The sequence below is a fragment of the Pristiophorus japonicus genome, chromosome 1, assembly GCF_044704955.1.
Source record: "Pristiophorus japonicus isolate sPriJap1 chromosome 1, sPriJap1.hap1, whole genome shotgun sequence".
NCBI lineage: Eukaryota > Metazoa > Chordata > Chondrichthyes > Pristiophoridae > Pristiophorus > Pristiophorus japonicus.
In genome coordinates, this window is record NC_091977.1 from 234,785,546 (window position 1) to 234,811,926 (window position 26,381).

At 47.1% G+C, this 26,381-nt stretch overlaps 1 protein-coding gene across 1 annotated transcript in view; it reads right to left on the bottom strand.

The window, feature by feature from the left end:
* Positions 1 to 1,018: 1,018 nt before the first annotated feature.
* LOC139269277 (paralemmin-1-like) overlaps positions 1,019 to 26,381 on the bottom strand; it is a 483,947-nt gene continuing 458,584 nt past the window's right edge. Inside the window, exons 6-8 of the mRNA XM_070888361.1 lie at positions 21,627 to 21,648; positions 7,969 to 8,070; positions 1,019 to 1,788 (exon numbers count right to left, since the gene is read on the bottom strand). Coding sequence (XP_070744462.1) covers positions 1,019 to 1,788; positions 7,969 to 8,070; positions 21,627 to 21,648 — 894 coding nt within the window. The remainder of the gene's footprint in view (positions 1,789 to 7,968; positions 8,071 to 21,626; positions 21,649 to 26,381) is intronic.

Here is a 26,381-nt window from a genome sequence, read left to right on the forward strand (position 1 = left end):
TAAGGACCTTTCCCCCTCATTCCACGCCACCCTACCCTGTGCTTTTGTTATGTTGGAACTGACTTTGATATGTTAAAACCAAACTGAATTGGGCTATCTAACCAATGCAATGTCATCGATGGCAGAGGTGGGAGGGGACAGAAAGGCACGGAATGACTTATTTTTATTTTAGAATTTCTCAGTAAATTTAAAGGAAGTGAAGCGGTCTTTTGCACCTGACTGTTTCGTAGGAAAGAAATTCAACAGGTAGGAATTGATGCTGTTGAAACTTTGGGAAAAACAGTTTCAATTAGGCAGAAAATGCGAATGACAGAGATGGCATGAATCAACGCTTGCTGTGATTGGATTCCAACAAAGTGAGCACGGAAAAAGTAGAATCCCAGCTCTCGTTGATTCCAAAATTATGGTCCCTGTGTTTCGTTATAATGTAGGAGTATTGTTCACTAGCTATCACTCTTCAATCCTGCTCAAATACCTCAATTCTTATTCTTTATATCATTGAAGACCTGTTCATTTATCAAAGAAAGAAGGGCCATAAATATAAGATGGTCACTAATAAATCCAATAAGGAATTCAGGTGAAATGCCTTTAACCAGAGAATGGTGAGAATGTGGAATTTGCAGCCACAGGGAGTGGTTGAGGAAGATAGTATAGATGCCTTTAAGGGGAGACTAGATAAACACATGAGGGAGAAAAGAATAGGATATGTAGATAATGTTAGATGAAGTAGGGTGCGAGGAGGCTCGTGTGGGGCATAAACACTGGCATGGATCAGTTGGGCTGAGTGGCCTGTTTTTGTGTTGTAAATTCTATGTAAAACTCAAAACAGGGCTAACCAGTAACCTTGTCCTGGTGTTGGTTATACCGTAGTTAGCTGAGTATTAGAGAGAGGATTTCCAGTGAAGTAAGGAAGGAGAGACGAGACAGTCCCTCCCAGTTCACAGTGCTGTCAGTGTGATTAGTAAAATGAAGTTAAAGTCAGTGAGATATAGTGTGACCGTAAAGACCGGAGAAGCGGTCACATGACAGTACAGCACCTACAGCGCTTTTTCTTGTCTGTACCTGCGACGGGTTCTGTTCCAGTGTCCGTCCCTTCGTTCTCTTCCGCCGACAGCGTCTCGGAAGCCTCGGTCATTGACTTCCCGGCCACCAGTTCGGCTGCGTTGCCGTCTACCATCGAGACGTCTGTCACAGTCTTCTCTCGCAACGACTTCTCATCGTCTTCGTCGATCAGCACGAGCTCCGCCTGGATAGCGCCCTCGTAGCCCAGCAGTTTGTTGGTTTCCTCCTCATCCTCCACGTTCTGATACCCCATGAAGATCATGGTCACCGGGTGGTCAGCACTGGCCTTGGGAGCTTCTCCTGTCAGAATCGGATGAATTGCTTTCCCCGCGTGACCTGGATGACGAGCCTTAGGGACCATTTCCAGCTTGGCCTCCTTGAGCACCATGTCTTTATTATGCCCGCTATCTCCAGGGGTCCTCGTATCGTCAGCGGACGCACTACTTTCCGATACAGTCAGTGATTCCGACACACATTTGATGCCACTCACATTTGTTCTCCCTGCTCTGTGTATCAGCTGATCCACTTCCGATGTGGTTAAGTGGTGAACCCCGTTCTCCACCACGGCACCTCCAGAACATACCTCATACACAACCTTGCTGCCATCATCGTACACCTTTACCCCTCTCTGGTGAACTCCCTCAGGACTCAAGGGAACTGCAGAGAGGATCTTGGTTTCTCCTGTCAGTTTGTCCTTCTGTACGCTGATCTCCATGGCATACATTGCTGTAATATCAAGAACATGTCTATTAAAGGAGCAGGTAGTCTTATTATGACCAGCAGATCAAAGTCTTTTCTCGTCTAGGGGAGTTTCCGCTTTGGGTGCAATCGGCGGTCTGGGCGCAAATTGCGCTCAAAATTGCGCCAGTTTTCAGAAGTTTTTTTTTTCTCTTGGGTTTCTGCTCAAACTCATTTGCATATCACCAAACGCAAAATCTGCCATGAACCAGCGCAATCGGGCAGCGTTTTAAAATGTAACTTAAAAAAACATGTTTCGGCTTTAAAATATATTGCTTGCTATATTTAAGAGTGGTAACCTGGTGCAGTTTGATTAATACAGCTGGAAATGGGTTTATCACAAAAACTCAGCATTTTAATCAAAGAATGTCTAGTCCACTATCTGTGAGTAATACTGATTTTAAACAACTGAAAACGACTTTAAAACATTATACAGAACCATTTACTAGTTATATTGGTGTACAGTAGTCTGTTTCATAGTAAATTAAGAAAAATAGATATTCAAAAGTTTTTAAAAGGTACCTATTAGTATCTGTGCACCTAAAAACAAAGCTTAAATTTAGAGCTCCTCAAAGGCCCCAAAATGTTTGCAATTAGTGGAAACTCACCACAGTGATTAATTCGATCTGGGGACATTGCCAGCACAATAATGTTCTTTAAACCAGCGCAAAAGATCGTTGAATTGCACTGAACGTAATTTGTGGTTAAAATTCTGCAATCTTTTGTGTTGGGTTAGCTAATTTCAGGCGAATTGCGCCGAAAAAAACAACTCAGCCCATCGGAAACTCCAGGCCTAGATTTTTATTACATACCTTTTTCATACTTTCCTAAAACTTCTATATAGTCACATGGAAATTCCTATTTTAAACAGTGGCAAAGGATAATAAATTAAATGGAAGTTTTAACTGTAATGATAGCTCATTAAAAGGAAAAGTGGGAGATGACCCAGTGCCAAAACTGGTTGAGCTGGATTATATCAAGATAAAGATGTAGCATATCAGTTATATGCCCCATTGTACCTGGGCTGGTGACTACTCTACAAATTGAGCTATCTGCCGTAATCCCATCTCCCATTAGCAGCTCACTATTGTGGCAATTTGTCATTTTGTGGGTTTGGATAGTAAGCATTTGCAGGCTATTTAACTTTGTAGGGCATCATAGCTGAGCAAGGTGCTGTCCTCATTCTGTACATTTTTCAGCTTGGAACAACGGCTGGCTATCAGAGTGTTAACCTGGGCTAATTTTGCCATCCTCAGATGCACTGATAATGGCAGCACTCCTGCCATCTACTTGACTAAAGAAGAACAACAACCACAACTTACATTTACATAGCACCTTTAATGTTGTAAAACATCCCAAGGTGCTTCACATGAACGTTATCAAACAAAATTGGACACTGAACCAATTTAGGGCAGATGACCAAAAACTGGTCAAAGAGATAGCTTTTAAGGAGCGTCTTAAAGGAGGAGAGAGAGGTTGAGATGTGGAGTGGTTTAGAGAGGGAATTCCAGAGCTTAGGGCCTAGGCAGCTGAAGGCACGGCTGCCAATAGTGGAGTGAAGGAAATTGGGGATGTGCAAAAGGCCAGAATTGGAGGAGCGCAGACTTCTTGGAGGTTGCAGGACTGGAGGAGGTTACAGAGATAGGGAGGAGCGAGGCTAGCCAGGGATTTAAAACAAAGATGAACATTTAAAATGGAGGCATTGCCGGTCTTGGAACCAATGTAGATCAGTGAGTGGGTGATGGGTGAATGGGACTTGTGCGAGTTGGGATATGGGCAGCAGAATTTTGGATGAGCTCAAGTTGACAGAGGGTGGGAGCTGGGAGGCCAAATAATCGATGTCAATTAACTCAGCACATACCCATGGCTCAAACTGTGGTCTTCCGGCCTATATGGCTCAGTGCTGCACCACATGGTGCTTTAATCTACCTAGCGATTGGGGAGAGTTCTTATATTCCACTGGTACTTGGCTGAGATTAATTGGGCATTTGACAAAGTTTTATCTTTCTACTAAGAATTTTATGAATTTCGCATATCCGTAGCCTTCATAGGCGGTTCCTCAAATGAGGATAACTTGCTTCCACATGAGTTCATAGATGTTTCAATGAAGGACCCGATGTTCCAGTCCTGAACTCCAATTGAAGGGGTGAAGATGCCTGTGCATGGATTTTTTTAACGTGTGGTGACCGTTGTACATCAGCCACCACACGGGCTTGACAGAGCTCGGCCTTTATCCAGTGGCAAGGATTAACCAGGACGACTGGAGACCTGCTCTGCTGCACGGACCTAGTGCACATACATATCGCAGTGTGGACAGGCCCATGCTGCCCCTGGGCCCTCAGCTCTTCTGGGCCCCGTACCCTCATTCGCCGCACCTCCGCCCTGATCTCTCGCCGCTCCTCCACCACAAACATTTGCCGCACCTCCGCCACGAACTCTCGTCACAAGTTCGCCACGACTTTCCCGCTCCTCTGCTTTACCAGGGCCCCGCCGATGCTTCTGTCCATGCTCCATGGGTCCTGATAACGTCACCCAGTCACCCACCTCAAAGCCGTTGCACATTTGTGTCGGCTCGCGCTGGAAACTGCAGTGGCATGCTCCAGCTCGCAGGTCAGGGTGGCTCTCGATGTTGTAGGGACCCGGCGCTCCAGCTCTTTATCCTCCCGACCTGCGGTGGTGTCCGTAGCATTAACTGGGTAACACTCAGGATAGATTGCAGCTCAGTGGGTAGCACTCTTGCCTCTGAGTCAGAAGGTTGTGGGTTCAAGTCCTACTCCAGAGACTTGAGCACGAAATCAAGACTGACACTCCAGTGCAGTACCGAGGGAGTGCTGCACTGTTGGGGGTGCCGTCTTTCAGATGAGATGAGGCCATCTGGCCTATGAGATGGACGTAAAAGATCCTACGGCACTGTTGAAGAGCAGGGGAATTCGCCCCGGTATCCTGGGCCAATATTGATCCCTCAACCAACATCACTAAAACAGATTATCTGGTCATTCTCACATTCCTGTTTGTGGACTGGACATTGCAAGCCTTGCAGCTCATTAGCTGTTGTTTAATCATAGAATCTTACAGCGCAGACGGAGGCCATTCGTGCCTGAGTCAGCTATTTGAAAGAGCTGTCCTATTTACCCGCCCTTTCCCCATAGCCCTGCAATGTTTACCCCTGAAGTATTTATCTAATTCCCTTTTGAATGTTACTATTGTACCTGCGTCCACTGCCCTTTCAGGCCGTGCATTCCAGATCATAACAACTCGCTGTGGAAAAAGAAATCTTCTCATCTCGCTTCGGGTTCTCTTGCCAATTACCTTAAATCTGTATTCTCTGGGTACCGACCCATTCGTCAGTATTGGGGTATTGATATTTATTCGATGAATACCCTTCATAATTTTGAACACCGCTATTAAATCTTCCCTTAACCTTCTCTGCTTTAAAGGGAACAATCCAGCTTTTCGAGTCTCTCCACATTTCTTGTACCATTCTAGTAAATGTTTTCTGCACCCTTTCCAAGGCCTTGACATCCTTCCTATACAGCCAGCGCCTCACAGCCAATCTGGCGTGCCTTGATGACCCTGAGATGCTGAATGCCCATAGCGCTTGGTCTGCCCTCCAGGCCTCTATAACCAGTGCTTGTGAAGAGACACTTGGTCACTCAACCAGAAAACATCAGGACTGGTTTGATGAAAATGATCAGGAGATCGAAGAACTAATAGATTGCAAGCGCAAAGCATTTCTGAGCCTCAAACAACAACCCAACTCGGGAGCTGCAAAGCAACGTTACAGATGGCTCAAGGCTCAGGTCCAAAAAAAACTCGGGACCTAAAGAACAGGTGGTGAAGGGGGAAAGCACAGGAGATACAACAACTGGCCGACAGCAACGATATGCGAGGATTCTTCAAGGCCACCTATGGTCCAAACTCCCAAGGCTCCACCCCACTCCTGGCCAAGAACGGGGAAGCACTCATCAAGGACACCAAGGATGTCAGGGCCTGATGGAAGGAGCACTTTGAAGATCTCCTCAATCAAGACTCTGCCTTTGACTCGAGTGTTCTCGATTCCATCTCGCAGCATGCGACCTGCCACCAACTCAGTGAAACTCCAACGTTGCATGAGGTAGGAAAAGCCATAAAACAGCTTAAGAATAATAAGGCTACGGGTGCGGATGGAATTCCTGCTGAGGCGCTAAAATATGGCGGAGAGGCGCTGTTGGCATGGATACATGACCTCATCTATCTCATCTGGAGGGAGGAGAGCATGCCGGGAGATCTCAGAGATGCAGTGATCTCAGAGATGCAGTGATTGTGACCATCTTTAAAAAGGGGGACAAGTCCGACTGCGGCAACTACAGGAGAATCTCCCTGCTATCAGCCACTGGGAAAGTTGTCGCTCGAGTTCTCCTCAATCGTTTTCTCCCTGTAGCCGAGGAGCTCCTCCCGGAATCACAGTGCGGATTTCGTCCCCTACGGGGCACAACAGACATGATCTTTGCAGTGCGCCAGTTGCAGGAAAAATGCAGGGAATAGTGCCAGCCCTTATACATGGCCTTTTTCAATCTTACAAAGGCCTTTGGCACTGTCAACCGTGAGGGTCTATGGAGCGTCCTCCTCCGTTTCGGATGCCCTCAAAAGTTTGTCAACGTCCTTCGCCTCCTTCATGATGTCATGCAGGCCGTGATCCTTACCAACGGATCCATTACAGACCCAATTCACGTCCAGACCGGGGTCAAACAGGGCTGCGTTATCGCTCCAACCCTCTTCTCAATCTTCCTCGCCGCCATGCTATCACCTCACAATCAACAAGCTCCCCGCTGGAGTGGAATTAAACTACAGAACCAGTAGGAAGCTGTTTAACCTACGCCACCTCCAGGCCAGGTCCAAGATCACCCCAACCTCTGTCATTGAGCTGCAGTATGCGGACGATGCCTGCGTCTGTGCACATTCAGAGGCTGAACTCCAGGATATAGTCAATGTATTCACTGAGGCCTATGAAAGCATGGACCTTATGCTTAACATCCGTAAGACAAAGGTCCTTCACCAACCTGTCATCGCCGCACAGCACTGCCCTCCAATCATCAAGATCCACAGCGTGGCCCTGGACAACGTGGACCATTTCCTATATCTCGGGAGCCTCTTATCAACAAAGGCAGACATTGATGCGGAGCTTCAGCATCGCCTCCAGTGCGCCAGCGCAGCCTTCGGCCGCCTGCGGATAAGAGTGTTTGAAGACCAGGCCCTCAAATCTACCACCAAACTCATGGTCTACAGGGCTGTAGTAATACCCGCCCTCCTGTATGGGTTTGAGGCATGGACGATGTATAAAAGGCACCTCAAGTCATTGGAGATATATCACCAACGATGTCTCCGCAAGATCCTGCAAATCCCCTGGGAGGACAGGTGCACCAACATCAGTGTCCTCGACCAGGTTAACATCCCCAGTATTGAAGCACTAACCACACTTGATCAGCTTCGCTGGGCAAGCCACATAGTATGCATGCCAGATACGAGACTCCCTAAGTAAATGCTTTATGCGGAGCTCCTTCATGGTAAATAAGCCAAAGGAGGACAGCGGAAACGTTATAAGGACACCCTCAAAGCCTCCCTGGTAAAGTGCGAAATCATCACTGACACCTGGGAGACCCTGGCTGCAGACCGCCCGAGGTGGAGAAAGTACATCCGGGAGGGCGTTGAGCTCTTTGAGGCTCGACGCAAGGAGCATGAAGAGGCCAGGCGCAGGCAGCGGAAGGAGCGCGCGGCAAACCAGCCCCACCGTCCCCTTCCCCCGACGAATGTCTGTCCCACCTGTAACAGGGTCGGTGGCTCTTGTATCGGACTGTTCAGCCATCAAAGAACTCACTGGGAGTGGAAGCAAGTCCTCCTCGATTCCGAGGGACTGCCTATGATGATGAAAGTGCGGTGCCCAGAATTGGCCACAATACTCCAGCTGAGGCCTAACCAATGTTTTATTAAAGGTTTAGCATAACTTCCTTGCTTCTGTAATCTATGCCTCTATTACTAAAACCAGGGAACCTGTATGCCTATTCAACAGCCTTCTCAACTTGTCCTGTCACCTTCAAAGATTTGTGTACATACATCCTCAGGTCTCTGTGTTCCTGCACACCCTTTAAAACTGTACCATTTACTTCATACTGACTCTCCTCTGTCACTTACCCGCCACCTTCTCTGTGCCGTCCTGCCTTTTCATCCCTTCCGTCTTTTGTGAGCAGAGAGTCGGGAGGTCGGGAATCCGAGAAAAAACGTAATTCACTGCATCTGTTGGTAGGGGGGGGGGACAAAAAAAAAACAGGAAAACAAAATGACTGGCAGCACTACGAGACTCGCTGCTGATACAGCAGAGTCCCCGCGAACAGTGTATTAAACCAGAACAATAAAAAGCAGCACCAGCACCAGGCTTTTTGCACTGAACAGCTGGATCAGAGGGAACAATGAGCAGAATCGCAATCTCATGATTGGCGTTAAATAGAGTAGCTGAGGCAGGAAATATTGAGGCTCGCCTACAAGCCGCTGAAAATTTAATTCAATCAGTGTTTGGAGATTTTGAATAGGGCTCAGTGACACACCCACATCACAGACTATTGATTACAGCAACATTTGGTGAGAGAAAATGCATTGTGGTTCCAAAGAAAAACAGCTTCAAAGTGCAAAGCACCCCGACCACTACACAGAGAGGTGCGAGTTATAACTCCTTTTCACAATTCATCTTTTTTCTCAATAGTTAACACTTATCTCCTAAATTTTTTGGAATGCCGATTGTGTACATATTTTCTTGTCATCTGACTTTCTGTTCGATGTCGGTTTTGGTGCAAATCAACTGAATGCAAAAACATTTCTCCCCAGTGCGATTCAGCTACCATTGTGCCAGAAAATACTTGGTTCTGAGATAATTCCGAAACTATTAATTATTTTTAGAGTTGTGGAATGCTTGTATTTCCTGCCGCTGTGTTTGGGAACACAATGCAGTGATGTATGGTTCCCCTCTGAATACAGTGGCATGATGTCAATACAAATGCTCTGAATGCCTTTCCCAAGGTGTTGATGCCTGCAGAGATAGGGTCTAACGGCACCCCAGCAATCATCTCCGATTAGGTCCTGGTTCCCACTGCCCATGTGTAAGCCTGGACAGCGGCAACAATAACAACAACAACAATTTATATAGCACCTTCAATGTAATAAAATGTCCCAAGGCACTTTACAGGAGTGATTATCAGACAAAATTTGACACCGAGCCACATAAGGAGATATTAGGGCAGGTGACTAAAAGCTTGGTCAAAGAGGTAGGTTTTAAGGAGCATCTTAAAGGAGGAGAGAGAGGTGGAGAGGCAGAGAGGTTTAGGGAGGGAGTTCCAGAGCTTAGGGCTGAAACAGCTGAAGGCACGGCCACCAATGAGTTGAGGTGTTTGTACCCCTGTCATGCCTTCTTTACATATACATGTTGTGGCCCGATGACATCATTGAGACCCAGCTGTAATTTTAACTCAGGCCTGAGCGGGGAATGTAGGTGGAGCGATGAAAATCGGGGATGCTCAAGAGGTCAGAATTGGAGGAGCACAGAGTCAAGATATTCAACCGATCACAAAAACACAGCCAAGGCTGATCCTGTTCTCACCTGACATCTATACGCAAGCATTTTCTTATACGGCCTCACTGCATTGTTCCTGGCTGATTTTTTGCCCCCGTCTTATATAGAGTTATTTTGCAGCTTTTGAAGGCATAGGATAGCGGCAGTTGTTGAAACTGTGTGAAAAGGGTTCTCTCTTTGATACCTGGGCATGTTATGATTGTACCTAAATGTTAAGTGAAAACACTCTTTGGGAACTAGGGCTAAATTTGACTGAAACTCAGTGGCAATGAGGCAAAGGCATGAAAAGGGTGAAAACATCTCAACTCATTAAAGGCAGAAGACCACTGAATACAATCTCATGGGAGACTGGAGGAGTGCCCGATCCACAGTTCTGGGCTTACTCTATGCTGGTTGCACAACTGCAGGAAAGAAAGACTTGTATTTATATCTCTCATCCGAAAGACGCATCTGCGAAATGCAGCACTCCCTTAGTACTGCACTGGGAGTGACAGCCTAAATTTTGCACTCAAGTTTTTGGAGTGGGACTTGAACCTACAACTTTCTGATTCAGAGGCCAGAGTGCCACCCAGTGAGCTACAAATGACTGCTCTGTTATTTGTTGCTTTGTCCTGTTTGGAGTTTGTGGACCTACTGGTCTGAAAAGGTCTGACCTAACATTGCTTTCTCATCGATGGATAAACCTAAACCAGTAACCAAGAGTAGTTTGTATCAGCAGCACGAGAACTATGCAAATTAATAAGAAGATTGGCCCTAATTTTAACTCCGGGTGGATTCCCCGCTCAGGCCTGAGTTAAAATTGCAGTCGGGTCTCAATGATGTCATCGGGCCGCAACCTGCCGATGTAAAGAAGGACCGTGTTGGCTCCGGGCGCGTGTCCTTGCTGACGGCTCAGGAGAGCAGGTTAAAATTGCAGATATTGCGATCATGTTGGCTTTCAGACAGGTAAGAGCCAGAACGGTTTCAACTGCCCACCCGCCAGGTTTCTGCTGAGCGAGTAGAGTTGAAGTCACCCCCATATGTGGCCCTGAGGTGCTGTGGTATGCTCCCATGTTATCAACACAGACATAAAACTTGGAGACATCAACTATTACTGCTACTCAAATTGGTTAGCTATTACCAAATCAATTTAAAACCTGTTTTTTGTGCTAATCTGTTACAAAACCAAACCGAGCCACACAACTCACATCTTGAAGGGTAAGTGTGCTACACTTGAAGGACCATCTCTCTTTTAAACGCCAACACTCATTGGGCCCGAAATTCAGTATCACTGGAAAGCTGGTGCTCCCCCCACCTTTTTGTGGCCATCAGCGCCAAAAACAATTTTGTGACTGGGCCACCCCATATTCAGCTCCAAAAGTGGACAAATTGGTTCCAGCGCTAATGAACCCTTTAAAAGTGGATTTTTCAGTGGTGTGGCTGTCTTAATTTGAGCGTTATCACCACTGAGAAATTCAGCATGCAGGTAAGGGTTTCTAATGAGCTAGCTGTTTGCAAGGCCCTGAGGGGGGGAAGGAGGTTGGAAGGATGGCTGGTGTAAGAGGTGCAAGGAGAGTCAACAGGTTCACTGATATGGAGCTGGAGACACTGATGGATGGTGTGGAGGACAGAAGAAGAATACTGTTTCCTGACGTGGGGAGACCTGGTAGATAGGCAGTACATAATGCACGGAGGGAGATTGCTGGGGAAGTGTCAGGCACCTCCATATATGTGAGGATGCACCCTCCCAGATTGCAGGGGAGGGTGCTGGCCAGTCTGCACCCAGCCCTTCCAGGGATCGCCGCCTCCTAGCTCTGGGGCGACGGGGATCCTCTCCTCTTCCTGCACCTCCTGCTCCTTAGATGGTACAGCTGGCTTGACCTCCAGCGACTGTGCCCTCATGATGGCTGGTTGTGCAGCATGCAGCAGACCACGACGATTATGGAGACTCGTTGAGAAGAGTATTGCAAGGTGGCACCAGAGCGCTCCAGGCATTGGAACCTCTGCTTAAGGATGCCTATGCACTGCTCGATACACCTGGTGGCACAAGGAGTGTCATTGTATGCATGCTCTGGAGCTGTCCTGGGGTTCTGCAGAGGAATGAGCAGCCAAGTAGACAGGGTAATATCCCTTGTCCCCAAGCAGCCAACCGCAATCCTGATTCAGGCCGGTGAAGACGGTGGGCACACTGGTCTGGCACAGAATGAACGAATCATGGCTTCTGCCTCCCTTGCCCGCTGCCTGTCAGCACAGTGCTGATGGCGACACCGTCTCCTGTGGCCGCCCTGCTTCTGACCAGGTGTCGCCCTCCCAACACTCCTCCCATCCTCAGGGTGAACCTGCCAAGCAGCTCTCTGCAGCCCACAGGCCTCCACTAAAGAGTCAGACCTGAAAGTTGTACAAAAGTACAGGGGTATGTGCAAACCTCTGAGCAGCACTCAGCAGAGTTAATGGAGCCAAAACAATTAATACAATTATATCAAAATATAAATACTGCGGACCATGGAAAATGAAATAAAAACACGAATAAGTAATAAAACATTTTACCAACCAAAGGGCGCCAGCAGTGTTGTGTTTGAGCACCACATCGAAAACCTCACCGGGGCGCACTGCCGGGAAAAGTCCAAGCTTTTCCTCGGTGAATTTCAAGCGGCCCGCGTGCTGCAGAGCTCACTGCTGGAAACTCTCCTTTACTGCGGCTTCACCGCACCGTTTCTGGCGGAAGTGAACACCGCTGAAATCCTCCCTGAGCTGATTTTACCCGACCATGGCGGCCGATCAATTTTTTTGAGTGACCATCCAAACTCCGCGGTAGGCGTCCCTTTGGGGACGGTGAATTTCGGGCCCATTATATCAACGGCAATAGACTGTAGTAGATGTAATTGTAGTTTCTCTGAACTGTTTGAATCCTTTTAAATTGGCCCTTTGAGTGAGAATGCCTCTTTAGATCTTTTCAGTAATAAGATAGCTTTTGAGTATAAAAATAAGCAATTAAAAAAATTAGATTCATGTATTCATGTTAGGGCTATGCTCCCATGTGCTTAAACCACCAGGTTCTAAAGTATTGTTTTATTGCTCTTCACATTTCGGTCCTCAGTGATTTATATAGGTTTACTATTTCTAATTCTTTTTTGAGGGTGGTTTGTTATGCTGAAACAGATTTTCATTCTTAACTCATGGGGATCACTATCAAGGCTGGCATTTATTGCGCATCCCCAGTTGCCCTTGTGAAGCAGCAGCATATTTGTGCATAGCAAGATCCCACACACAACAACGTGCATTTATATCGTTCCTTCAACGTAGTAAAATGTCCCAAGGCACTTCACAGGAGGGCTATCAAACAAAATTTGGCACCGCGCCACATAAGGAGATATGAGGACGAAAGCTTGGTCAAAAAAGTAGGTTTTGAGTATATTCAAGGAGGAGAAGGGTAAAAAAGTGGAGAGGTTCAGGTAAGGAATTCCAGAACTGGCAATTGAAGGCATGGCTGCCAATAGTGGAGTGAAGTAAAATGGGGATGCACAAGAGGCACGAATTTGAAGAATGCAGAGATCTTGCAGTGTTGTAGGACCAGAGAAGGTTATGGAGATCGAAAGGGGTGAGGCCATGCAGGGATTTGAAAACAAGGATGAGAATTTTAAAAGCGAGGCGTTGCTTAGCCAATATAGGTCAGCAATCACAGGTGTGAGGGTGCGCAGAACTTGGTGTGAGTTAGGATACGAACAGCAGAGTTTGGGGTGAGCCAAAGTTTACGGAAGATGGGAGGCAGCGAGGAGAACATTGGAACTGTCATGTATCTTACATTATTATATATAACTGCATCCTAACATGCTATACATGACTGTAATAAGATATGACCTGTAACCACCAGCATACCTTACCACCAGGGGTGCACTTGCAAGAGACAGGTATATAAGGACAGGTCTCAGGCAAGTGCAGCATTCCAGAGCTGTGAAATAAAGGTGCAGGTCCAGAGTGACCTTGACTTCACTACATGCCTCGTGTGAATCTGTACTGAGGGGACAGGACTTTACAGTGGCGACGAGGATGGGATTACAGAATCCACAGAATGGCGAACAACGGATCAGATGAAAAGTGCAATGCGGGAGACAATTGAGAGGACTTTATAGAAAGGCTCCAGCAAAGCTTTGTAACCAAAGACTGGTTAGGTGACGATAAGGCAGACAAGAGAAGAGCCCATCTCTTGACCAGCTGTGGCTCGAAAACATACGCTTTAATGAAGGATCTGTTGGCCCCTGAGAAACCAGCAAGCAAGTCGTTTGAAGAATTGAGTACACTGGTAAGAGACCACCTGAAGCCAGCGAGCAGCCTACACATGGCCAGACACAGGTTCTACAACTACAGATGCTGTGTGGGCCAGAGCATACCCGACTTTTTGGCGGAACTTCGGAGGTTGGCTAGTTTATGTGAGTTCTCCGATGAACTGAGGAGAGAAATGCTGAGAGACTTTTTCATTGAAGGAATAGGCCACGCAGGCATATTCCGAAAGCTCATAGAGACCAAGAACCTGACCTGAGAGGCAGCAGCACTGGTTGCACAGACATTCTTGGTAGGGGAAGAAGAAACGAGGTTGATTTACAATGCAGATGCGACAACTAACAAAATATCGGAACAAGAAGTTCACAGCACTAAACAAGCTGCTACCCCCACACACAGACAAAACCGGGAGAACAGGCTCTCGACAGCAGGCAGAAGCCATCAAGGGCCACAGGAACGGCCGTTCACACCTCATCAACCCACAATGCGAGCAATCAACCACAAACTGAGAGAAGCTCAAGAGAGATCAGCCAGACGCAGCTCATTCTTTGGAAACTCTTTGAACAATGGAACAGGTCTGTGGTGTGGTGTGGGGGTGGGCACTCAGCAAGAGGATGCCGATTTCAGCAGGCTGTTTGCAGAAATTGTGAATATACAGGGCATTTGGCCCGCATGTGTAAAAAAACGGCAGCTCGGCTGGTATACGAATCGGATAGGTCGGAAAGCGGACCAGAAGATGGTGGGGACAGTACCCGGGACACCGGTGTACAGCGGGTCAACACGATCAATGGTCGCTGCTCTTACAACTGGACGCCTCCTATAATGATGAAGGTCCTACTCAACGGGATATCTGTCAACATGGAGCTGGATACGGGAGCGAGTCAATCTCTCATGGGCGCTCAACAATTTGAACAACTGTGGCCGCATAAAAGAGATAGACCAAAACTCACAAGGTCGACACCAAACTAAGGACCTATACCAAAGAAATCGTACCAGTCCTCGGTAGCGCCATGCTCTCTGTCACACACAAAGGGATAGTGAACTGACTTCCCCCGTGGATTGTCCCCGCAGACCCCCCAGCACTGCAGGGGAGAAGCTGGCTGGCAAAACTAAACTGGAAATGGGATGATATCCAAGTCATGTCATTAGAGGAATGGACCTCCTGCTCAACAGTTATAAAGCGATTTGAACATCTCTTTCAGCCAGGTGTGGGCACTTTCAAAGGGGCCAAAGTCAAAATCTACATCACACAGGATGCTAGACCGGTCCATCACAAGGCCAGAGCTGTACCCTATGTGATGAGGGAAAAGATTGAACACGAACTAGACAGGCTTCTGCGGGAAGGCATTATATTACCTGTGGAATTTAGCAACTGGGCAAGTCCCATCGTCCCAGTCATGAAGCCTGATGGATCCGTACGAATCTGTGGGGACTACAAATCTACCATAAACAGAGTCTCCCTACAGGACCAGTACCCGCTGCCCAGGGTGGAGGACTTATTTTCCACATTGGCTGGAGGTAAACTTTTCTCAAAATTAGACCTCACATCTGTGTATATGACGCAAGAATTGACCGAGGAATCCAAGGTACTCACCACCATCAACACACATCGAGGCCTTTTCATGTACAACCTATGCCCATTCGGCATCAGGTCGGCAGCTGCCATATTCCAGCACAACATGGAGAGTCTGCTCAAGTCCATCCCGGGGACGGTTGTATTTCAAGAAGACATACTTATCACGGGCAGGGACACCGACTCCCATCTCCGTAATTTGGAGGAAGTACTAAAACGGTTGGATTGGGTAGGCCTACGAGTCAAGGAGTCCAAGTGCCTGTTTCTCGCACCCGAGGTTGAATTTTTGGGCAGAAGGATTGCCGCTGATGGAATCCGCCCAACACAGTCCAAAACAGAAGCAATTCGCCTGGCACCCAGGCCCATGAATGTCTCAGAACTGCGCGCCTTTCTCGGCTACTCAATTACTTTGGGAACTTTATGCACACTGCTGGAGCCTCTCCATGTGCTACTCAGGAAGGGGTGCGATTGGTTTTGGGGGGACGCTCAGGAACGCAACTTCAATAAGGCACACAACCTTCTGTGTTCCAACAGCGTTTTGACTTTCTTTGACCCAGGTAAAAAGCTAGTTCTCACATGCGATGCGTCAGCGTATGGGGTCGGGTGCGTTTTGCAACATGTCAATAGTGTGGGCAAATTACAACCCATAGCTTATGCCTCCAGGTCACTTTCGCGGGCGGAGTGCGGGTACGGAATGGTAGAGAAGGAGGCGCTCGCGTGCGTGTACAGTGTCAAAAAGATGCACCAATACCTTTTCGGGGCCAAGTTCACGTTAGAAACCGACCACAAGCCCGTCACGGCCCTCCTATCCAAGAGCAAGGCAATAAACGGCAACGCATCGGCGTGAATTCAACGGTGGGCACTCATGCTGGCGTCCTACGACTATACCATAAGGCACAGACAACTGTGCCGACGCGCTCAGCAGGCTACCCCTGGCGACCACGGAAGGGTCTGACGAACAGAACTGTGAGATAGTCATGGCAATCAATGCCTTTGAGTCCACAGGTTCGCCCATGACGGCTCGCCAAATCAGAGCCTGGATGGCCAGCGACCCCACGTTATCATTAGTAAAAAGGTGTGTCCTAACCGGTGACTGGGCAGAGGCTCGTGATGCCTGCCCCGAGGAATTAAAACCCTTTCACAGGCGCATGCATGAGCTATCACTGCAAGCAGACTGCCTGATGTGGGGCAGCCAAGTAGTCATGCCTCTGCGAGGCAGAGAGGCATTTGTCCGGAGCACCACCGCGAGCACCCGGGGATCGTTCTCATGAAGGCCATAGCCAGATCCCACGTCTGGTGGACTTGGAGCTCTGCGTCCGAAGGTGCACCATTTGTGCCCAACTCAGCAATGTCCCCAGGGAGGCTCCACTGAGCCCCTGGCCCTGGCCTACCAAACCGTGGTCGTGGGGGCACTTAGACTATGCGGGCCCATTCATAGGCAAAATGTTCCTCGTAGTTGTAGATGCATTTTCAAAGTGGATCAAAGTGCACCATTTTAAACGATGTTTGCAACGCACGGAATTCCTGACATATTGGTCAGTGACAATGGTCCGTGCTTCACCAGCGCAGAATTCCAAGACTTTATAATTGACCACGGCATAAATCACGTCAAGACGGCACCATTCAAGCCGGTCTCCAATGGCCAGGCGGAGAGAGCAGTGCAAATCATTAAACAAGGCATGCTTAAAATCCAAGGTCCCACGCTGCAGGGTCGCCTGTCGTGACTGTTGCTGCCATACAGATCTCGTCCGCACTCACTGACTGGGATTCCCCCCCCGCGCAACTGTTGATGAAAAGGACTTTAAAAACAAGGTTCTTATTAATCCTCCCAGACATGCGCCATAAGCTGATTGAGTACCATGACAGAACTTCGAGGGGGAGATGGAATGAGATAGGGGACAAAGTGTTTGTACTAAACTATGGCAGGGGTCCCAAATGGCTTGCAGGGACAGTAGCGGGCAAGGAAGGAAACAGGCTACTGGTAGTACAAATGGACAATGGCAAAACCTGCCGGAGGCATGTAGACCAAGTCAAAAGCAGATTTACCAACAACATTGCGGAACCAGAGGCAGACTACAATGTGAAACTCGCACCACATCTGGTGGACAGACAGAGGGAACAACCTGAGGAAAGGGCAATCCCAACAGACAGCCCAGATGAGTCAACAACAATCACATCAATCGAAACAGACAGCCCAGGCGAGATACCAGCAACCATACCCCAAAAAAACCAGACACCAAGGCAAACAACTGAACCACAACTCAGACGCTCCACGCGAGAGCGTAGAACACCTGAGAGACTGAACTTATAAAGACAATAAGACCTTGGGGGAGGGTGATGTCATGTATCTTACATTATTATATATAACTGTATCCTAACATGCTATACATGACTGTAATAAGATATGACCTGTAACCACCAGCATACCTTACCACCAGGGGTGCACTTGTAAGAGACAGGTATATAAGGACAGGTCTCAGGCAAGTGCAGTATTCCAGAGCTGTGAAATAAAGGTGCAGGTCCAGAGTGACCTTGACTTCACTACATGCCTCGTGTGAATCTGTACTGAGGGGACAGGAGTCTGGGGGTAACTAACGCATGGATTGTCTTTGTTGTCTCTTATTTTAACTTTTACATTATGGGACTTGTTCTACTCGAAGTAGTTCTGCCGAGTGCTGGGGCTCCTGGTCGTGTCGAATCTGCCCAGTTTATACTACATGTCAAATTCCACAGCAACACAAAAGCAAGTGGCTGGAAACGCTGTTTGAGAGGTGAAATGTCTCAGATATTTTACAGTGGAAGTGATGCAGGAAGTAGAAACATAGAAACATAGAAAATAGGTGCAGGAGTAGGCCATTCGGCCCTTCGAGCCTGCACCATCATTCAATTAGATCATGGCTGATCATTCCCTCAGTACCCCTTTCCTGCTTTCTCTCCATACCCCTTGACCCCCTTAGCCATAAGAGCCATATCTAACTCCCTCTTGAATATATCCAATGAACTGGCATCAACAACTCTCTGTAGCAGGGAATTCCACAGGTTAACAACTCTCTGAGTGAAGAAGTTTCTCCTCATTTCAGTCCTAAATGGCCTACACCTTATCCTAAGACTGTGACCCCTGGTTCTGGACTTCCCCAACATCGGAAACAATCTACCCGCATCTAACCTGTCCCATCCCGTCAGAATCTTGTATGTTTCTATGAGATCCCCTCTCATCCTTCTAAACTCCAATGTATAAAGGCCCAGTTGATCCAGTCTCTCCTCATATGTCAATCCAGCCATCCCGGGAATCAGACTGGTGAACCTTCGCTGCACTCCCTCAATAGCAAGAACGTCCTTCCTCAGATTAGGAGACCAAAACTGAACACAATATTCCATGTGAGGCCTCACCAAGGCCAGGTACAACTGCAGTAAGATGTCCCTGCTCCTATACTCAAATCCCCTCGCTATGAAGGCCAACATACCATTTGCCTTCTTCACCACCTGCTGCACCTGTATGCCAACTTTCAATGACTGATGAACCATGACACCCAGGTCTCGTTGCACCTCCCCTTTTCCTAATCTGCCACTATTCAGATAATATTCTGTCTTCGCGATTTTGCCCCCAAAGTGGATAACCTCACATTTATCCACATTATACTGCATCTGCCATGCATTTGCCCACTCACCTAACCTGTCTAACTCACCCTGCAGCCTCTTAGCGTCTCCCTCATAGCTCACCCCACCACCCAGTTTAGTGTCATCTGCAAACTTGGAGATATTACACTCAATTCCTTCATCCAAATCATTGATGTATATTGTAAAGAGCTGGGGTCCCACCACTGAGCCCTGTGGCACTCCACTAGTCACTACCTGCCATTCTGAAAAGGACCTGTTTATCCCGACTCTCTGCTTCCTGTCTGCCAACCAGTTCTCTATCCACATCAGTATATTACCCCCAATACCATGAGCTTTGATTTTGCACACCAATCTCTTGTGTGGGACCTTATCAAAAGCCTTTTGAAAGTTCAAATACACCACATCCACTGGTTCTCCCTTGTCCATTCTACTAGTTACATCCTCAAAAATTCTAGAAGATTTGTTAAGCATGACTTCCCCTTCATAAATCCATGCTGACTTGCACCGATCCTGTCACTGCTTTCCAAATGCATTGCTATTTCATCCTTAATAATTGATTCCAACATTTTCCCCACCACTGATGTCAGGCTAACCGGTCTATAATTAACCGCTTTCTCTCTCCCTCCCTTTTTAAAAAGTGGTGTTACATTAGCTACCCTCCTGTCCATAGGAACTGATCCCGAGTTGATAGACTGTTGGAAAATGATCACCAATGCATCCGCTATTTCTAAGGCCACTTCCTGAAGTACTCTGGGATGCAGACTATCAGGCCCCAGGGATTTATCGGCCTTCAATGTCATCAATTTCCCTAACACAATTTCTCGCCTAATAAGGTTATCTTTCAGTTTCTCCTTCTCACTAGACCCTCGGTCCCCTAGTACTTCCGGAATGTTATTTGTGTCTTCCTTCGTGAAGACAGAACCAAAATATTTGTTCAATTAGTCTGCCATTTCTTTGTTCCCGATTATAAATTCACCTGAATCCAACTGTAAGGGACCTACGTTTGTCTTCATTAATCTTTTTCTCTTCAGATATCTATAGAAGCTTTTGCAGTCAGTTTTTATGTTCCCGGCAAGATTCTTCTCGTACTCTTTTTTCCCCCTCTTAATTAAACCTTTTGTCTTCCTCTGCTGAATTCTAAATTTCTCCCAGTCCTCAGATTTGCTGCTTTTACTGGCAAATTAATATGCCTCTTCCTTGGATTTAACACTATCCTTAATTTCCCTTGTTAGCCACGGTTGAGCCACCTTCCCCGTTTTATTTTTACTCCAGACAAGGATATACAATTGCTGAAGTTCATCCATATGATCTTTAAATGTTTGCCATTGCCTATCCACCATCAACCCTTTAAGTATCATTTGCCAGTCTATTCTAGCCAATTCACGCTTCAAACCATCGAAGTTACCTTTCCTTAAGTTCAGGACCCTAGTTTCTGAATTAACTGTGTCACTCTCCATCCTAATAAAAAATTCTACCATATTATGGTCACTCTTCCCAAAGGGGTCTCGCATAACAAGATTGCTAATTAATCCTTTCTCATTACACATCGCCCAGTCTAGGAGGCCAGCTCCCTGGTTGGTTCCTCGACATATTGGTCTCGAAAACCATCCCTAATACACTTCAGGAAATCCTCCTCCACCGCATTGCTACCAGTTTGGTTAGCCCAATCAATATGTAAATTAAAGTCACCCATGATAACTGCTGTACCTTTATTGTATGCATCCCTAATTTCTTGTTTGATGCTTTCCCCAACCTTACTACTACTGTTTGGTGGTCTATATACAACTCCCACTAGCGTTTTCTGCCCCTTGGTATTCCGCAGCTCCACCCATACTGATTCCACATCATCCAAGTTAATGTCCTTTCTTATTATTGCATTAATTTCCTCTTTAACCAGCAATGCCACCCCGCCTCCTTTTCCTTTCTGTCTATCCTTCCTAAATGTTGAATACCCCTGGATGTTGAGTTCCCAGCCTTGGTCACCCTGGAGCCATGTCTCCGTGATGCCAATTACATCATACCCGTTAACTGCTATCTGCGCAGTTAATTCATCCACCTTATTCCGAATACTCCTCGCATTGAGGCACAGAGCCGTCAGTAGGGAAGAAAGTAAGTGACAAAACGAAATGGTAAATTTTTGTGGAGGTTGTTGGAAGGCAAGGAGGGATAACAAATACAAAGGGATTTAAGGAGAGAAATCCAGAGTGTAGGGTGAGGTGACTGAATGCCCTTCCACCAGCAATGCACGACGACAATACATTTTTTCTAAGAACATAAGAAATAGGATTTGGAGTAGGCCATATGGCCCCTCGAGCCTGCTCCGCCATTCAGTAAGATCATGACTGATTTTCGACCTCAATTCCACTTTCCTGCCTGATACCCGCATCCCTTGATTCCTTTCGGATCCAAAAATCTATCGACCTCAGTCTTGAATCTATTCAACGTCTGTGCATCCACAGCCCTCTGAGGTAGAGAATTCCAAAGATTCACAACCCTTGATTATATTATTGTTTTAAAATATTACAAATAAGTTTAAGATTTGGAGTATGCTTGGAGTAATCTTGTAGTATTTTTGCTTTTGAAATTACAAATGCACATTAAGAAGGGTTAATCGGCTGATATGTTTGACACAGACTATTTCCCTTTAAGAGCAGTGTCTGTACCAGAGTGTTCACTCAGTGAAGGTGGTGCATACAACTGCAGTCCTCATCTATACCACTGACAACCACACAGCCCCTGCGAACCAGTGATTCTTAAACCCAGTAAGAAATGCGTACTTACCTCCATCAGGATTGGAGAGACTCTGTGAAAAAAAAAACATACACGTATTAGCATAATAATGCACATTGGGTACAATGCGTTAAGGCACAGACCCTGGCTATAAGATTAAAATCTGTGTGAATGCTGAAATTCAATTTCAGGTTTCCATTGCATTTATTATAAAGCACGACAACATGACTCCTTATACAGACCGAACCAGTCGAGTATCAGTGCATTAAAAAGTCACATGATTGCATATCATCTCTATGGATGACAAGCACTCTGCTGCTTTCAAAGGGAGCGAAGAAATTGGGGGATTTTTTACAATGATAGACAGGGAATGTACCAAGTCTGAAATGATGGTGGCCTCAATCCATCAATTGACATTTAACACAAATTTGTGTAGCGTGTAGCTTTTAAAGAAATGTCATGCAGCCAGTCTCATTCTTACAGCGGAGCTACACAATTGTATTTTGGTGGGGCCCACTTGGTGAGGACGAAAGGTCATCCTTGAGCTCCTTGGTCATTCTCTGCTACAACAATGCCTCGCCAATAGCTAGTAACAAGATCTGTAAATACAAGTGCTGCAATACAAAAGGGGTGGAAGTTATGCTACAGCTGTACAGAGCTCTGGTCAAACCTCATCTGGAGCACTGCATTCAGTTCTAGGCACTGCACCTCAGGAAGTATATATTGGTCTTGGAGGGGGTACAGCACAGAATGGTACCAGGACTAAAATTAAATTATCAGGGCAGATTGCACAGATTGCAGACTTGTATTCCCTTGAGTATCGAATATTAAGGGATGATCTAATTGAGGTGGTTAAGATAATCAAAGGAATTGTTGGAGTAGATAGAGAGAAACTATTTCCTCTGGTCGGGGAGTCCAGAACAAGAGGTCATAACCTTATAATTAGAGCCAGGCCATTCAGGGGGTGATGTCAGGAAGCACTGCTTCACACAAAGGGCAGTGGAAACCTGGAACTCTCTCCCCTAAAAAGCTGTTGAGGCTGGGGATCAATTGAAAGTTTCAATACTGAGATTGATAGATTTTTGTTAGGCATGGGTTTTAGGGGTTATGGAACCAAGACGAGTTGGATTTAAGATACAGATCAGCCATGATCTACTTGAATGGTGGATCAGGCTTGAGAGGCTCAGTGGCCTCCTCCTGTTGCTATGTTCCTATAATGCAATGCTCAAGCCCAGTATTCTATAATTTTAAGAACAATTGCTGCCGCTTGAAACAGTTTAGATTAAACTGAATGCAAAGTGCGACATGATGCCGATCAAAAATAAGTTTTCCGGCGTACTTGCCCGCGTTGCGCCGCTTAATTATGTGAATAGATGCGCCAGGAAACAAATCTTCGCAGTTTCCCCGATGTTTGGCCTCTAATCTGCAGCCGTGCAGTGTGGCCAGTCGCCTCAGGGGGTGGAGCCTGCGGTCTGCACTGGAAAAAGGAGCCGGGCCTTCTGCACATGCGCGGGGGGAAAAAGTGACGTTCCTGACGCCTCTGAAATGGCCACACATGCACAGTCGTGCTCCGAGTTGGCAATCGGCCATTTTTAAAGAGCAACTTGTGTGTGTGTGCCAGAAGGAGTGCTGTGTTTTGAAAAATTGCAAGCTGCATGCAGAAGCAGTGCTGTGTGTCCCAGAGCTTTTGAAAACGAGAGCAGCTGCAGCAACACAGTAATTGCAGCAACGTGGACCAAGGACAAATAATTTCCTGATGGAAGAAGTGGAAGCACTAGTTAATGTGATTGGTAACAGATGGCAGGAGCTGGATACCAGCAGAGGTCACATAAAAGTGCCACCAAAAGAAATGAAGAAACGCTGGAACCAAGTTGCAGAAGATGACTGCGTAGTGGTGAACACCAAGAGGTCTGGAAGCCAGTGTAAAAAGAAATGGCAGGACCTTGGTCAAGTAGTTAGTGTAAGTAATATTTTCATTTATTCAATGCAATTGTAAATGTGACCAGCTGTATATGTCCCACCCAGCAGAAAGACACCCTCACTAAAAAGTTGCATTTTCACCTTTGCAGAGAAAATTGGCCCACAACAAAAGGGAAAGAATTCGAACAGGAAGAGGCCCGTCAAATCTGCACCCACTGACACCCTTGGAAGAGAGTGTCACTGCTTTGATGGGTCCTGCCTGGAGAAAAACAATCAGTATTGCACAAGCTGGGCCCACACTCGAGGGAGAGGATAAGTCCTGAAAATTCATCGTGGCTCTTCAAATCAACCCGCTGCCTGGCCTGCGATGTGTGAGCCTACTCATGCCACCCATCCTGCCCCCTCCTCTGTTCCTAAACATTTGACTGTTCTGTTATGTTTTGCAGAAGCTGAGGCCAATCCTGATGATGCAGAAGAAGATTCAGACGCGGAGGATAACATCTTCCAATCCAACCCTCCAGACCAATATGGGGGTGAGGGGGAGTGGGAGGGGATGGAGATGGATGAAGGTCACACTGCTGTACTGAATCTTGAGGAGGTGGCGGGCATAGAGTTAACAACCCCTTCCGTGAATAGTGGTTTGAGTGCCAGTGGGACATTCCATGGTTTCCCACCTTCCGAGGTTGTGGGTCCCAGTAGTGGGGTGCAGCGAGGCACACCCAGGGCCTCATCGTCCCAGGCTGCAGGTCCCAGTGGGATGCAGCAAGTCACACCCAGGGCCTCATCGTCCCAGGCTGCGGGTCCCAGTGGGATGCAGCGAGGCACACCCAGGGTAAGGGGAAGGAGAACTCGACCACGCTCTCCTGAGATGCAGAATATAACAGATGTGGTTCAGATGATGTCATTGAGTGCAAAGAGCATCGACCTTACCCGATCACCCCTGGACACCATCAGTGGGGTGAGTGATGAAGTAGCGGGACTGTCGGGAGAAGTAACAACACTCGCCGGGACCATCAGTGAGGGAATAGCGTCCATGAGGGAGGAAGTGTCAGAGATAGTGCAAAGCACGTCACTGGCCATGTCGGAGGGAATGTCAGAGGTAGTGCAAAGCACAGCAGTGGCCATGTGGGAGGGAATGTCAGAGGTAGTGCAAAGGACGACACTGGCAATGAGTGAGGGAATGTCTGGGATAGTACAGGCCATCAGCAGGGAATGTTTCAGTCCTCTGAGACACTGTCAGGGTGCATGAGGGACGGCATGTGTGATTTAGCTGCTGCAATAAGGGAACACGCCCAGACCCCACGCCATTGACAGAATCAACTGCCACTCCCACTGCAATCCCCATACCAGCCTCTGAAGAGCCTCAAGCCGGGCCCTCCACATTACCACCTGATGCCATTACCCCCCATCAAGAAGTGCGCATTACCAGAGATGTTAGAAGGAATAAGCTTGGTACCAAGCACAAAATCACTGCGCCACCGCCTGCGAGCAGGGGTGGTGGAGAATCCAAGACCAAGCGCAGCGGGCGGTGTTAGACTAAGGGGTATGAGAGATGGCTGCAGCCTTTCGTTGCTGCTCTTGTTGTTGTTGTTGTTGTTGTTGATACTGTTGTAACTGTTGTAACTGTTGTCAAATTAAAAGTTTTTTGTAAGTTATGTAAATTTACAAGTTTATAAGTGATCTTAAAATTTTTAAGTGATCTAAAGAGTCATGTTAAAGTAAAGTTTGATACAAGAATAATTGTATTACAGTAAAGTTAAGTACATTGTAAACTTTTGAATAAAATATATTTAACATTAAAACTGAATCATGTTCCATTAACACAACACAACATTACGGAACTGCTCCAAACAGTAAACATATCCATGTGGAATAGTTATCGCTGAGCTCTCAGGCATCAGTAAAGCATTCATGGATGAGCTGCTGGCGCAAGGCTCGAGCAATCGTTAAAGGAGCACGATGGCCCTTCTCCAACGTCGTGCTCTGGCCTCAGGCACTTGCATGGCTTCCTCATCCTCGTCATCCTCCTTTTCCTCCTCCTCCTCCTCCTCCTCCTCCTCCTCCTCCTCCTCCTCCTCCTCCTCCAGCTCGTCACCTGCATCTTCCACATCATTATCATCAGCCACTCTCACCGCAGGTGGGTCTTCCACTACCAGCTGCTGCTGCCTCATGATGGCTAAGTTATGCAGCATGCAGCACACAACAGTGAACTGACCGACAATCTCAGGGGAGTACAGCAAGTAGCCTCCAGAATGGTCCAGACATCGGAAACGTTGTTTCAAGATGCCTAAGGTCCTCTCTATGATGCTGCACGTTGCAATGTGCGACATGTTGTATTGACGATCAGCTTCCGTCCGGGTTACGTGTAGGGGCATCATGAGCCAGGTGGCGAGGCCTTTGTCTCCCAGTAGCCAGCTCTGCCCTTATGGCTGCTGCTGCTGAAACATGGTAGATATAACGCTGTTGTGTAGGATGAACACATAATGGGTGCTGCCAGGGTATCTTGCATCGACTGACATGATGCGATGCATGTCATCACACACGAGCTGCACATTAAAGCCTTTTCTATTCCTGAACATCTTGGAATCCTCCAAAGGTGCTCGCAAGGTGATGTGGGTACAATCAATGCAGCCCTGTACCTTTGGGAAGCCAGCAATCCTTGAGAACCCCACAGCCCTGTCATGAATTGCTTGGGCGGTCATTGGGAACTTGATGAAGTCATTTCTCCGTGCATACAGTGCAGCCGTGATCTGACAAATGGAGACATGTATTGCATGTTGAGAGATGGCGCACACATCTCCAGTTGGAGTTTGAAATGATCCAGAGGCATAGAATGAAAGTGCAGCTGTAATCTTCACTTCAACTGACAAAGCAGTCCACCTGACG